The sequence below is a fragment of the Ammodytes marinus genome (assembly GCF_949987685.1).
Source record: "Ammodytes marinus genome assembly, chromosome: 5".
In the NCBI taxonomy this organism is placed as follows: Eukaryota; Metazoa; Chordata; class Actinopteri; order Uranoscopiformes; family Ammodytidae; genus Ammodytes; species Ammodytes marinus.
In genome coordinates, this window is record NC_137234.1 from 15516199 (window position 1) to 15529604 (window position 13406).

The 13406-nt window shown below is 41.1% G+C and overlaps 2 protein-coding genes and 1 long non-coding RNA gene across 3 annotated transcripts; 1 reads left to right on the plus strand and 2 right to left on the minus strand.

Moving 5' to 3' along the window:
* Window positions 1-1201: 1201 nt before the first annotated feature.
* Window positions 1202-3153, minus strand: LOC307250787. Its single transcript, XR_013844884.1, has 4 exons — window positions 2867-3153; window positions 2341-2433; window positions 1539-1791; window positions 1202-1317 (listed from the first exon to the last, which is right to left on the minus strand). It is a non-coding gene; the product is annotated as an uncharacterized lncRNA (long non-coding RNA).
* A 1083-nt stretch (window positions 3154-4236) lies between these two features.
* lactb (lactamase, beta) lies at window positions 4237-7579 on the plus strand. The gene is made up of 6 exons (XM_080027971.1): window positions 4237-4810; window positions 4937-5003; window positions 5667-5857; window positions 5980-6292; window positions 6403-6568; window positions 6741-7579. The coding sequence occupies exons 1-6, from the start codon at window positions 4451-4453 to the stop codon at window positions 7264-7266; spliced, it is 1623 nt and encodes a 540-aa protein (XP_079884097.1). The 5' UTR covers window positions 4237-4450; the 3' UTR covers window positions 7267-7579.
* Window positions 7580-8532: 953 nt separating this feature from the next.
* nrg4 (neuregulin 4) lies at window positions 8533-10141 on the minus strand. Its single transcript, XM_080027984.1, has 5 exons — window positions 10085-10141; window positions 9887-9921; window positions 9711-9804; window positions 9366-9518; window positions 8533-9216 (listed from the first exon to the last, which is right to left on the minus strand). The coding sequence occupies exons 2-5, from the start codon at window positions 9894-9896 to the stop codon at window positions 9141-9143; spliced, it is 333 nt and encodes a 110-aa protein (XP_079884110.1). The 5' UTR covers window positions 9897-9921; window positions 10085-10141; the 3' UTR covers window positions 8533-9140.
* Window positions 10142-13406: the final 3265 nt, after the last annotated feature.

Consider the following 13406-nt stretch of genomic DNA (forward strand, 5'->3'; position numbering starts at 1 on the left):
GTTACGGTTTTGTCTGCTAACGGCTAGCGCGTGGTTAACTTTATTACTGTTCAAAACATTATGCTTCAATGTCGAAAGCTTGAAGCTTCTATTTCTAATGCTCCGATGCTCTATTCACCAATATGAAAGCTAGCTCCAGCTGAATACAACACTACCACTATTATTCCCGTATGACAAAAACCTATATAACCAGCAGCCAAATAATACAAAGCTATAAATACAGTGTGTTGTTGTTGTGATTTTGCTCTGCCTCACTAGGCTACATAATATTCAAACTTGGCAGAGACATTGGAAACACATTTTGCTATGCTTTTGATCTAGAATTTTAGCTTCATAAGCATAATTTCACAGAGATATGAGTTATAGTAAAACAATGAATATATGCAAAACATGTATTTTCAGAAAGTGTTCCTATGTCTCTATCTTCACCCTGATATTCTTATAAAGTAAAACATTTTCTGTCTTTGTTTTTACATGTTGGTGCTTCTAGGACGACAGTGCAGTAGATCCTGACTACAGCCTTGAAGTTTTCACAGAGGGAGATGATGATATTGAGATGATGATGATTCTCCAGGCAAAGGCACCTCAAGTAGGAGGAAGAAAGCAAGGATTGAAAGTGGAGGCAGAGGAAGCCATGGCAGGGGAATGAAAGGCAGGGGCCGTGGTTTTCCACAACGCAAAAAAAAAAAAAAAATACATCAGGCCAACAGTGTACCCTGCCCTGTGAATTATGTACATAGTACTGTCTTATTACTGTATATTTGTCATAGTTATTGACCCATATTTTTAAATTAAAAATACATGCGTTTACTCTGTTGTGTTGATTTACATCTTTGAAATTTCATTTATAGTCAATTCAAGTCAATACAGTTTAAAAATGTCAAACTGCCATTTTCTTACATCATGTTTTTCTTATGCTTTGGTTACACTATGCAGAACATCACACACGACTTATTGCTGCTCCTGCGCTTCGTTCCCACCATTACATCTGATGTGCAGAAAATCTTAATATTATAATATTTATTTTCCCTTGATGCCAGCACAGGAAGTGTATTCTTTGAATTTCAACTGAATGCTTACAGAATGCCCCTTAGTTTAATTTCTCCACGTATTCTGTATGAACTTCAGAATCAATTTGATTTTAATGTTTTAATGTTTTCTTATGTTACCGAGGGAATTCAGTGATCCCAAAGACAAATATCGTACATTATGGAAACCAATGACATAAGGCAAAACTTTGAAAATATTGCTTTAGATCCAGAGTTCTCCGGTTATCCTTGGTGCGGGTTGTCTTCTACTTTTGCGGGAGTGGTTCACCTTGACAGAGAGTAATAAAAATCAAAATGTAACATTGGACAAAATTGCAAAGTCAGGTTACTAGCCAGCTGAAAAGATTTAACTTTATCTTCTACCGATAATGCGTTTATGGACACTTATAATCTAACAGGTTACATACAGTATAAGGAGAAGTTATGCTCCTTCTCCAATGAGAGATGTTATTACAAAAAACAGTAGGTGTCAATCACATGTCGACTCACCACGACCTCTGCTGCGTTGAGTCTCCAATATTTGTTCCGTTAATGGTGCAGGGACACCACTGAGAGTCCCAAGTCGTCGGGGGTCATCTGGTCTCATCGTTCTTTTCCGAGGCATGCCCTTCCCTGCCGCCAACCGGTCCAACTTGCAGCGTATGATGGCACACTGGAGGTCTTTTATGTACTCATAACTCTTCTTGGCCTTCTTTATGTACAGACAGTAGCCACCGCTTTTTTGTTGAACATTTTGTGGTAGCTGACAGAGGACACAAAAAGTACTGTTACTAACAAATAAAAATGTGGTAAGTTGATATTAGATGGGTTTCACTTTATAAGGAGAATAATCAAAAGATATATAGACTATCAAGGAACAACATAGTATTATATAGTGTGTATTTTGAATTCCTCTAATAATAAATGTTCAAACAGACTTCAGACTTAAACTCATTGTCATTGTACCCTCAACAACTATGTCACACCCAGTGGTGAATAAAAATTCATTATGACATGAGGTGGTAGGCCCTGTCAGCGGTCTACTGACTTTTTAGAGTGCAGCATGAAGTGCTGTAAAATGAAAATTGAATACTCCACATGTTCCTACTTTATACTGTTACTTATATTACAGTTATAATCAAAGCATTCAGTTCTCGACCCAGTAAACAACATGCAGTGTGTCTGATTGGCATGAAGGGGGAAAGGCTCAGACTTTCTGAAAGGGAAGTGATTGACTCAACAGGTGGGGAGGGGTCAACGCATAAGACACAAGACAATAGACAACAACATAACATTAACAAACAAGGCTTACCGTTCTGAAATTGATTCTGCAATGGTGGACAATGCTGGCGGAGGAGGCCTCTTAAAACCACGTCTTATTGGCGTCGACGTTGTATTTCCGTAACTAAAACACAAACACACACACACACACACACAAATATTAACGTGAGTTGGCGGGTTGTAGCAGAAAGTTAAATTATGATAAACTGTGCGTACTGAACATGGAAACAGCGACAAACACGGATATGATATCACGTAGCCTACTATGATTTACACACATGGACAGTTAGCACCCTGCTAACTGCTGCCTTCGGTGTATGAATGTGTGTGTCAATGAGCCAAAACAATTTAAAGCACACTAGTGCTGTGTGAAACGGTGAGGAAGACTGTAAGCGGAGAATATGTCTTTATTTCCCGAGCAAACTGCCTCATTAGCTGGAGCTAACGGTAGGTCCGTTAGCATTATGCTATACGTGATCCCGGTAAGTGGCTGCAACAAATGGTCAATCGTAAGGTTATATGAGGTTGTAGGTTAGGTTATGCAAAATAAAAAATACCTTTCCAGCACGAACTCCGCCACCATTTCGTCCGTTGTTAGCTCGGGCTGCTGCTTCATAAGTTCCCTCCATTTCACAAAAGCAGACCCGATGTTTATCCGAGTTTTTCCTCTTGCAGCATCAAGCTCCTTCTTTCTTGTGGCCTTTTCTGCTAAACTTGTCGTTTTTTCCTTCGGAGCGGCTGGTTCAGTACGCCGTGATCCACTTTGGTCTTCCATGTTCAGTCGCTACCCGCTACTGTCTGCCCCATAGACATTATAAAGTCTATGGTCTGCCCTGCCGTAGAATCAAAACAAACCCTCTACTTGAGGACGCGCCTTGATGACGCGCGCAGAATGCGCCATACAGAAGCAGGGGAAACAGACAGGTCTGTCGGCCAATCAAATCGTTCGGTCCGAACGATTTGATTGGTTGTAGTTTTCACCTAATATTATGAGACTGAAATAATTGTTTCTTTTTATTCCTGGTGGGTCTACCATGCATTTTAGAGTGTAAAAACCTTATTTATACCATTTTAAAGTCATTTAAAATAAGTGTAAAAACCTTACAAAGGTAAGAATAGCTTTAAAACAAAAAAAATTATATTACAGTATTTTCCAAACATTTTAAATAAATATGAAAAATCATCAATATCTTACTAATGATGCGAAAATTTGCATATCTGCAAAGTCCCAAAATCTAGATGTTGGAAGATATTTGTTTTTAAATTTTGAAAACAAAACAAGTGTCCAACTGCCTGAAGCCTTTCCTAATCACAGTTCAAATTTGATCAATAACCCATGGAAAATACATTTTTTACACAGTTACATTTCATGTGCCATGGACCAAAAGTGTCCTTTAGGAGTCTCCAGCTGGTATTTTAGGAAATGGCTAGACATTCCCTTGGAAAAAACAGTGTAAAAAAGTAATTTTCTATGGGTTATTGATCAAATTTGAACTGTGATTAGGAAAGGCTTCAGGCAGTTGGACACTTGTTTTGTTTTCAAAATTTAAAAATAAATTGACTTTGTTTTTGTCCAACATCTAGATTTTGGGGCTTTGCAGATATGCAAATGTACGCATCATTAGTAAGATATTGATGATTTTTCATATTTATTAAAACCTTTTGGAAAATACTGTAATACAAAAAGTTGTTGTTTTAATGTCAGTAATCAACTTGCAAAGTTTCATAATGATAGGGCCTATATATAAGTTTAAAAAATTCCCTATTAGCCCTCCCCCATTCGCAATGGTTCTGATTTGCTCTATGTCAGCCCGCTGTAGCTTTCCAGCAGCTTGTTGACAAGGTTGTCCACCCAGGTTGTGATCGTGGAAGGTCCTGGATATCATTTCTGGTGAACAACCTTTTACAACGCTCCATGTCTGTTTTTTTTTTTTAAAGGGGTTTTGCCCATAGATAGTAAATAATAGGTTTTGCCCCCTAGGTAGGCCTACCCCACTCGCTCGACTTTGCTTGAATCGTCATTTGATTCATTCGGTCTGGCTCGACGATGCAAACAGGAAGCAAGTTGTTATTATCTGGACCAATACTGGACATCGTCAACCAGGGACGGTTGTCGCCAAGAGAAGCAACATATTTTAACAATGTCGCGTTTGTTTTTGCCAGATGGGTTCTGTGCCCAATGTAGCATGCTAGCAGCGCGCAAGTCTCCTTTGAATACGCCGCGAGCCGCACAGCAGCAGCACTCAGCTAGTGTGTTAATTCAACAACAAAGACGAAATGTCGGTGGGACAAGCACAGCCTTTTTAAAATACAGGTCAAAGTGGAGGAGTTGGATAGGCCTATGTGGCGTCGGTGTGGGGCTTGCTTTAGCTGTCGGACTGAAGTATCACGCGGACACAGCTGACAGTTCCTGCGAGGTACAAAAAATAACAGCAGCACAGAGCACTGGTCGATACAACGATGCCATCAAAGTTAGCAGGGACCTTGTGGAGAGGATAAAGGTAGGCATGGAGGTAGGCCTGTTGACTAGTTGCTGCCGGCCACTTTCCCATTTGCTCTATCTGCCTGACTAACTTCACAGTCCCCTGCAGGCTAGCACTTCATTGATTTTCTCTGTTGTGACTCAGGCTGAGGTGGGAGCTCCAGGGCTGGTGGTTGGAGTCTCTGTGGATGGTGCTCAAGTTTGGTGTGAAGGTTGGTGGCTGTAATGGACAACAACAACAACAACAACAACAACACCAATGTAGCTTGTCTGTTATGCTCAGCTTAATTTTGTGCTGTAGGCTATATGAATCACCAGCTGGCCGGTGCAACAGTAGCTTATGATCAACAAATTATTTCTCAAATCAAGTGACTGGCTGATTATTGTTATTGATCTATTAATCATTTTGCCTGTAAAACGTGAGAAAATAGACAAAGAAATTCCTTCACAAAGAGCCTAGGGGATTTCGTCAAACTTCTAACTTAGTAATTAACTCAAAGATATATTGAAACAAAATTTGAATTGACTTCCCTGTGTAGGTAAATGCTTATTTGTATCCTATGTCATTATTCTCACAACGATTGTTGAAGTTGTCCCTCTTGCTTATATAATGTGAATACTGTTATTATTTAAAATGTGTGGATCTGAGTAAGGTGGTTGGGCCTATGCATAAGATGTCAACTTTTCCCCCAAGAATCAGTATTGATTAAGCATCATCCTCTTCCATTGGGCTAGTTCCTTGCTGAAATGTCTAAGAAATGATGTGATGGGTTTCATAGTAAAGATATCAAAATGCCACCAACGGTATTTTATGAACATATTTACTTTTACAACACTTTGACATTCTTGTATGACGCTGACGTATTTCAATTCAGGGATGGGTTATGCCGATTTGGAGAACCGTGTGCCGTGTAGTCCGGAGACAGTGATGCGAATCGCCAGCATCAGCAAGCCCCTCACATCGGCAGCTGCTGCGCGACTGTGTGAGGAGGGGAAACTGGATCTGGATGTTCCAGTCCAGAAATATGTCCCAGAATTTCCCCAGAAACAATTAGATGGAAAAGATGTAAGTTATACTTGAACACAAAAGTCAGTTTTTCTTCATTCCTGACAAGGATTTCATGTTGTTCCTTTTGGGGGGGGGGGGGGGGGGCCATGTCCACATCACACATGTATCTGTTCTTTCAGGTCACAATAACCCCTCGAATGATTCTTTCCCACCTGAGTGGTATACGGCATTATGAGAAGGATGCGAAGAAAGTGAAGGAGGACAGGGAGAAGGCCAAGCGACTTTTAAAGCCACCGGCAAAAGAGAAAGAGGATGACAACAAGAGCTTGTCTGAAAACAAAGATACACCTGCTGCAGCCAAACCAAACGCCAAAGGCAAAGCTCAGAAGAAGAAAGAGTTTGAGCATGAGGAATACTACTTGAAGGAAAACTTTGAAAGCATCATTGAGGCTCTGGACCTCTTCAAGGACGACCCACTCATTTTCAAACCTGGTGAAGCAGCACATGTTTAGGCGCTAAACCATTCAAACATGGCAGCATTTCAATGAATCTGACTTGATGAGTAAGATTGATTTTTTTTTTGTCTTTCCTACCTTGTCCAGGCACCACTTTCCTCTACTCCACGCACGCCTTCAGCCTGCTCAGTGCGGTGGTGGAGCGAGCTGCTGGACAGCACTTCCTGGATCTCATGAGCAACATGTTCCGAGAGCTGGGAATGCTCAATACTGTGCCTGATGAGAACGACCCTATTGTCTACCACCGCGCCAGGTAATCTATCTTCACCAAATGTACAGTCATTTCCAAATGACGGTAACTGAGCTAGAACTATAAAGTGATCTGTTGTGTATTTGAGGTTGTTTTGGTTGTTCATTTCAGTTAAAAAAAACATGATAAAATTCCATTAGAAAGTCAGTATAAAATAATCGATGATTCTCAACAGATTCTATCATCTCAACAAGAGAGGGCGTGTGGTGAACTGCCCATACGTGGACAACTCCTACAAGTGGGCAGGAGGAGGCTTCCTTTCCACAGCGGGGGACCTGCTGCTGTTCGGTAACGCTCTACTCTACAGCTACCAGGTAGCCCAACTGCAGGATACTGAGGGTTTGCTCCCTGGTTTCCTCAAAGCCCAAACTGTCATAGATCTGTGGGCACCGGTAGACAGGACCGAGGCCAGCTGGGATAAGGACGGACTGTACGCCCAAGGCTGGCTGGTAGTGGAGAAACTACTGAAATACGGCCAGTGCAGGAAGCGTAGGCACTACGTGTCGCACACAGGAGGTGCTGTGGGTGCTAGCAGTGTGCTCCTGGTGTTACCCAGTGAGGAGACAGACAAGCAGCACGGACAGACGGGCCTGCTCCCACAGGGGGTGGTGGTCACCATCCTCTCTAACATGCAGTCTGTGGGACTCAACGGCACAGCGCTGAAAATTGCACATGAGTTTGACAAAGCCAGAAGCCTGTGAGAGTAAGTTGTTTACAGAAGTGTGTGTGTGTGTGTGTGAACTGGAAAAAGCATTTCAGACAAACCTGGTGATTTTATGTAGTTTTGATACACCTTCTAAAGAAATTCAAAGGGATGTTTTTAGGAGATGAAATTAATCTTGAACAAGTATTTTCTATATATACATTGCCAGGCACTTACTATCACAACGTTTTGCAGGGATGCCTAACTGCCACTAGGTGGAGGCAATTTACTACATTTCTAAAACAAAAAAGGGCCCTGGGTTTATAATATCTGTTTGTTTGCTAAAAACAGAGGTTCATAAATGTTTACCTTTTTTTCAAAGGTAACACAACACCATATGCGTTTGCATTTGTGCAAAATAAAAAAAACATTTCATATACAATGAAAAGAGCTCAGTTGCCATTTCAAGCAGTATTGTTCACTTCTGAGGTTTTTATGTCACATGTATTGTCTTCAAGGGACCACCCTGCCCAGATATTTCCTCGTATCAAACATGACATGCTCTGTAGAAAACCTGTTGTGACCTTATACTGTCACCCTTTCAATAATCAATACGGACATTTTAACAACAAACTCACTGCTGAGCGAGAGAGATTTTTTTGCCTGAAGGAATGTCCCGCAAAGCTAGGCCATTAATGTAGGCAAGATTTTTTAGGGAGTAGCTAAGCTGTCAACGGTCCAAATTAAATGTTTCCTCATTCAGTTGGTGGTTAGAAAAGAATTCTGGAAGTCCATCAAAATGAAAACTGTAAGTAATGATGTCTAACAAGTTCTCTCCTAAGCTTGATGCCACCATTCTCATCTCCTGTGCCCCTGTTTTTCAGATGTAAAGAGACTTATGAATGGCTTGGGATACACTAATCATAACAGCCTCTCCTAATAGAGTGTATCACTAAGTTTGTTGTGTGTGTGTGTGTGTGTGTGTGTGTGTGTGTGTGTGTGTGTGTGTGTGTGTGTGTGTGTGTGTGTGTGTGTGTGTGTGTGTGTGTGTGTGTGTGTGTGTGTGTGTGTGTGTGTCCATGTATGTCGTGAGAACCAATTCCAATTGTGCAACTGCTGAGGGAAAGCATTATTTTTTTTCAAACCTGACCAGTCCTGACAGGGATAATTATGGTTTAGGGTTAAGAATGAAGCGCTGATCGTTAGGTTTCGGGATAGGGAATGACTGGTCCATCAGGATCCTAAAAAGTATGTCATATGTGTAGGTGTGTGGGTGCGGTCTCTCCCACCAGAAATCACACATTCAAATCATTCCTTAGGGATAATTGCATGTATTTACACAATTGCAAAAATATTTACAAATAGCATATTGAGCACATTCAGTAATTGATACAAGGGGGCAATTCATAATTCCATTTTGCCAGTTCAATATATAGAATAACATTTCACATGATATATATTTTTTTAACATAGTACTGTACAACTATGTGATATATATATACATTGCAGACAAAGCACATAGATTGAAATGTGGTTTTAAAACAAGTAATACCAATGCAAACTTCATAGCTCTGTTCAAAAGGGTAGTGTGCAAGGTGCGATTAACTTCCCACTCTCAGTTGTTTCACGCCCTGTTTAGGTTTGTGTGTGTGTGTGTGTGTGTGTGTGTGTTTGCGAGTGTGTGTATGTGTGTCTTAATGAATGACACCTTTCTTTTGAAAAACAAGAGGGAATCCAGAAATCTCATGAGACAACTAATCAACTGTCAGCTCTTCACCTGCCTAGACTTTAGTTAAGGTCAGCACAGCAAGTTGCCTTTTGTCTATTCGTTAGCAGCTAGCAAGACAACTGACACTCGTCTCTGAGAATTATTTCATCTTCCCACTCAACACACAACCAAAAAGAGAATCAAATGCACGATAGGTAGAAAGTTCATACCCTTGGTGTTACTTTCCAATACTCTTTCTGTGGGTGCTGTTGCCTTTGTTGCTTCTTGTCTTTCAAAATCCTGTTTGGACACAAGATGTGGTTATTAGCTTTACAATAATATATTCCTGCCCAAGCCCAATAACAGCAAGATAGAACACATAAAACACTTGTGCAACCTAAAGCTATTTTTAGAGAACACCGCTGATCCTAAATCCTTCATGTACTTACTTGCGTGTGTAGTAGATAACAACTGCCAGCACCACCAAGATGAGGAGGGCAACAATGACCACGGCTGCAATTAACCCCGCCTGGCCTGCGTCGGTGGAAGTGCTGAAGAGCTGGAACTGCTCACATCTGCTGCCTTTGTAATTTTCGTTGCACCTGAGGTAAAAACATGACATACAAAAGTGTAAAGCAGACTGTCAGCACAGAGCAAAACTTGTCAACACTACATTGCCATGTTGCGACACCAACAGATATTCCCTAAAAAGTTATAAAAAAAAATTAAAAAATCCTGAAGACTCATTTTTATGTCACAACAATTGACAAAATTAAATAGTTTGTTCAACTTACACGCAGGATAGGGAATTCATAGAAGGTATTTTATAGCATGTCCCTCCATTCATGCAATAGGTGGCTTCCTCCCCATTACAAGGGTCTCCATGACCTACACAAACATAACATTTCAGGAATGACAGCTCTATCATTTTTGAAAGAATGTTATGTTTCTTTTATAGAAATATAATTACCTGCCATCATTTGAACGTTTAGTTCTTACTGTTTCCTGAGAACGCAAGAGATATCTTCGTCACTCAAAGGGAAGTAATCTCTCACTACCAAGGAATGGTGCCAATAATGAAAACAATAGTACGTATGTAAAAAATCTGACACGCCGCCATGCACTAGTGTTGAGCTGTGACTTCAATAAATCTATATTGCGTCCTTACCAGCTCGCGAGATCCCAGCTTTTTGTCGTTAGTGCAGGTTCCCAAGCTGAGTCATAGTGTCTCTTGAACTGAACTCAGGACTGCTTTTGTTTGGAACTGAGGGAACTGCCACGTGGGCGTGTTCCTCCCTTCGCCTTAAAAAATGCAGTTTGTCCACATTGTAAATGGCAAACTAAACCACAGGATACTACCAACTAAATGTAGGTAATGTGTTAGTGTGTCATAGTTGGTGGCAATAAATGTCAGTGGAGCAATACAAACGGAGGGCAAAAATCAAAAAGTCTCTCAGGAGCCGTTTTGACAAAGTTTGGTGACTGAGAATCAATCACTATTTGGTTTTGGAGGTATGGTTGCATCATGACATCAGACAGATGATGGTGGAGAAAATCACCTGTTGTGCATGTGACCTCATTGTGTCTGGGCTAGGTAAAACGAATGAATGACTGGTATGTAAAGAAGGCATGAATGGAATCGTGGGAACTCTTTTTTGTACTTAAGATTACACCACTTCCTTCAGACAAATAATTACTGCTATAAACAAAACCGTTAGTTGACTCATCAACTGGACATTTTTGTATTATCATTTACTATCTAGGGATGGAGCTAGGCTGTTTGCAGATTATACAAGCTTCAATCAAGTAGTACCATTGTTTAGATGCTAAATTGATTTTGAGGACCTTTCTCTACAGAAGTCTGAACTATTCTATTCGGGGCCTCACCTCATGGGCCTACCATAGTAATGTTTCAGTTGGATAAAGAATTTGGCATCAATTTCTAATTGAGCACCCCGAAAAAATTAAGTTTTTGTTTTCTTGTTACTACAGAATAAATTAATGTTACTTAATCACATGTCAATGACTATATGTTACAATTTATTATCTATGTATACAGGGTTTCTTAAGAGGTGCATCATAGGCCTACTTTTTCAAACCAATGTTAAGGCAGATGTTGTTGCCTCGACTCTCCTCACTTTCTGTCCCACTGATCCTTTGTTTTGGTGTTTCCGGGGCCGGCTAATTCCTGCTCAACTAAAGTGTAGGCTACCTGTGTCATCCTGGGATTATTACAGTGACTCTGCAAACTGATGAATTCCAAAGTGAGCGCCACATAAAACACTTGGGGGTCACTGTAAGAGTAGGCTATTAGTGATGTATTTTCTTCTTTTTTTCATGCTAGTGGGTTGTTATCGCGAGGAACTCCAGGAACTCAAGAGGTGAAGTGAAGCGAGAGTGTTTTTCTACGTCGACGATTTCATGGGGGGCCGGACTATAGAAAAGAGGGACGTCTGTAGCCTCCTATTGCTTAATATGAATCTGGACTACATAAATGCTTCATTCATTTGACCAAAAAATAAGAGGTGTTTTTTAAATTTTTTATAATTCAACAATTTTTTTTTCTAAATCCAGCTCAGTTTCCTTCGGGTTGGCTGCGCTTGCTCGTCACACATCTGTAGCCGCTGGAATCTCTCTTCTTTTTTTTCAGCACCTGGACAGCTCCCGCGGTCGTGAACCTCTACTTCTTCTTTCTCATCATCTGGCACGTGCGGTGCGGTCCCTGCTGTGATTGTGGGGGATGCCCTAGTAGCAAGCGCAAGATGCCGTTCTGTTTCCTGATTCAGTAACCTGGCCTCGTCGCTTCTTACTGCGCTGAAGGATGGTGCTTTCGGTCCGCAGAAGGTGTTCTCGTCGTGCTCTGTCTTCCGAGAGGCGATACGGATGCTGCTTGGCCAACGCAAAATATAAGGGGAATCGCAGCCTACACACGGCAAGACCCGAGCTTCTTCATCACCACTGATCCTCCTCCTCGTCATCATCATCATCATCATCACCATCATCATCCTCATCATCGGCGAACAGGGTGATTTTTTACCATCATCACTGCGAGGGCAAAGGAGTCACGACCACAATTTACCACGATGTAGAGCAACGGAAACGCAAGAGGTTAGTGTGTCTTTGTGTTTGCTTTTCCCCCGAGTCGATGTCGCTTTAAAAACGTACTAGGGCAGTTGGTGTGCTGCTTGTGATCATTTAAACATTCATGAGACTGTGTGGCCCTCTGAGCCAAGTGGGAGCATGTTAACAGCAGCACCATAACTGTTTATGTTGCTACGACTTGAAGAAGGGGGGGGGGGGGACTGATTGCAAATGCATCATATGATTATGTGGTGATAGCCCACAGTGCTTATTTTCGTGAAAAGGAAATAGTAGAAATAAACATTGCTGCCTTGTGTGAGCCAACCACCTCACTGATATGGCACTTAACAGTAGACTGAAGGCTACTCTAAGTAATAAGTGGCACCTGTGAAAGATGATATTGTGAAATTCGATTTCTCTCTCTCTCTCTCTCTCTCTCTCTCTCTCTCTCTCTCTCTCTCTCTCTCTCTCTCTCATGCTGTGATTTACTCAAGATAAAAAAATACTCAGCTCTGCAGTAAAAAAAAAGCATAAATAAATAAATGCTGACACCTCTTGTGATCCCACTTGCCTTTCTTGTCACCGCTACAATGATTCCTTAGAGAGGCAGTGAAGCACCTTGTTAGGTATTTTTGAGCTGTGCCTGTACCTCTGTGACTTTTTGCTCATCATATAGCTAGTGTTATATTATATTAAAATAGCTAAAGGACACACATTGTTGTTAGGGGGTGTTCTGCAGTGAAACAGTGTCACTCAGTGTCGGCCCTAGAGTGACCTGGACTGATTAATCCTGAGTAGCATTTAATCTGCTGTGCTTCACTACATTACTCTGCCGTGGTTTCCTGCGCCTGTGAATGCTGACTCCTCACCTCTCGGCATCCCAAGGTTTTTTCGCCTTGGCTCTTTGGGTCACACACTACCCAAAAGAAAAACATGAAATATTTTGTGTAGATCATGAAGGATTGCAGTTACAATGTATCTCTTGTCGACAGCTGAGTTTACTGTTACATTTACTTGCAACACTGAGCACTGGGCTTTTGTTTATTTAATTTTTTTTTAATACTGGGAGTGTTTCATTTTAAAGTTGGAATCAGTGATTCTAAATATTGTTGGTTGTCAAATCAACGAATATCTAATAAAAAGGTCCAGTGTTAATACACAGCCATAGGCTCTGGAAACTGGCATGTTTCTAGCTGTGTTGGGCCACCTTTGTTTACATATGAGTTTACAGAGCCTAGGCTATGTATTAGCACAGTATTTTTTGTCAGCGCACAGTATGGACAGGTAGCAGACGGTGAGGAGATATTCACTGATTTTGACAAAATGTGATTTTGACAATGAGCGTTCTCTAGAATTGCTCACACCACCTTTAAAGCAGTGGCCATGTGTGACGACTTTTCCTGTCCGTT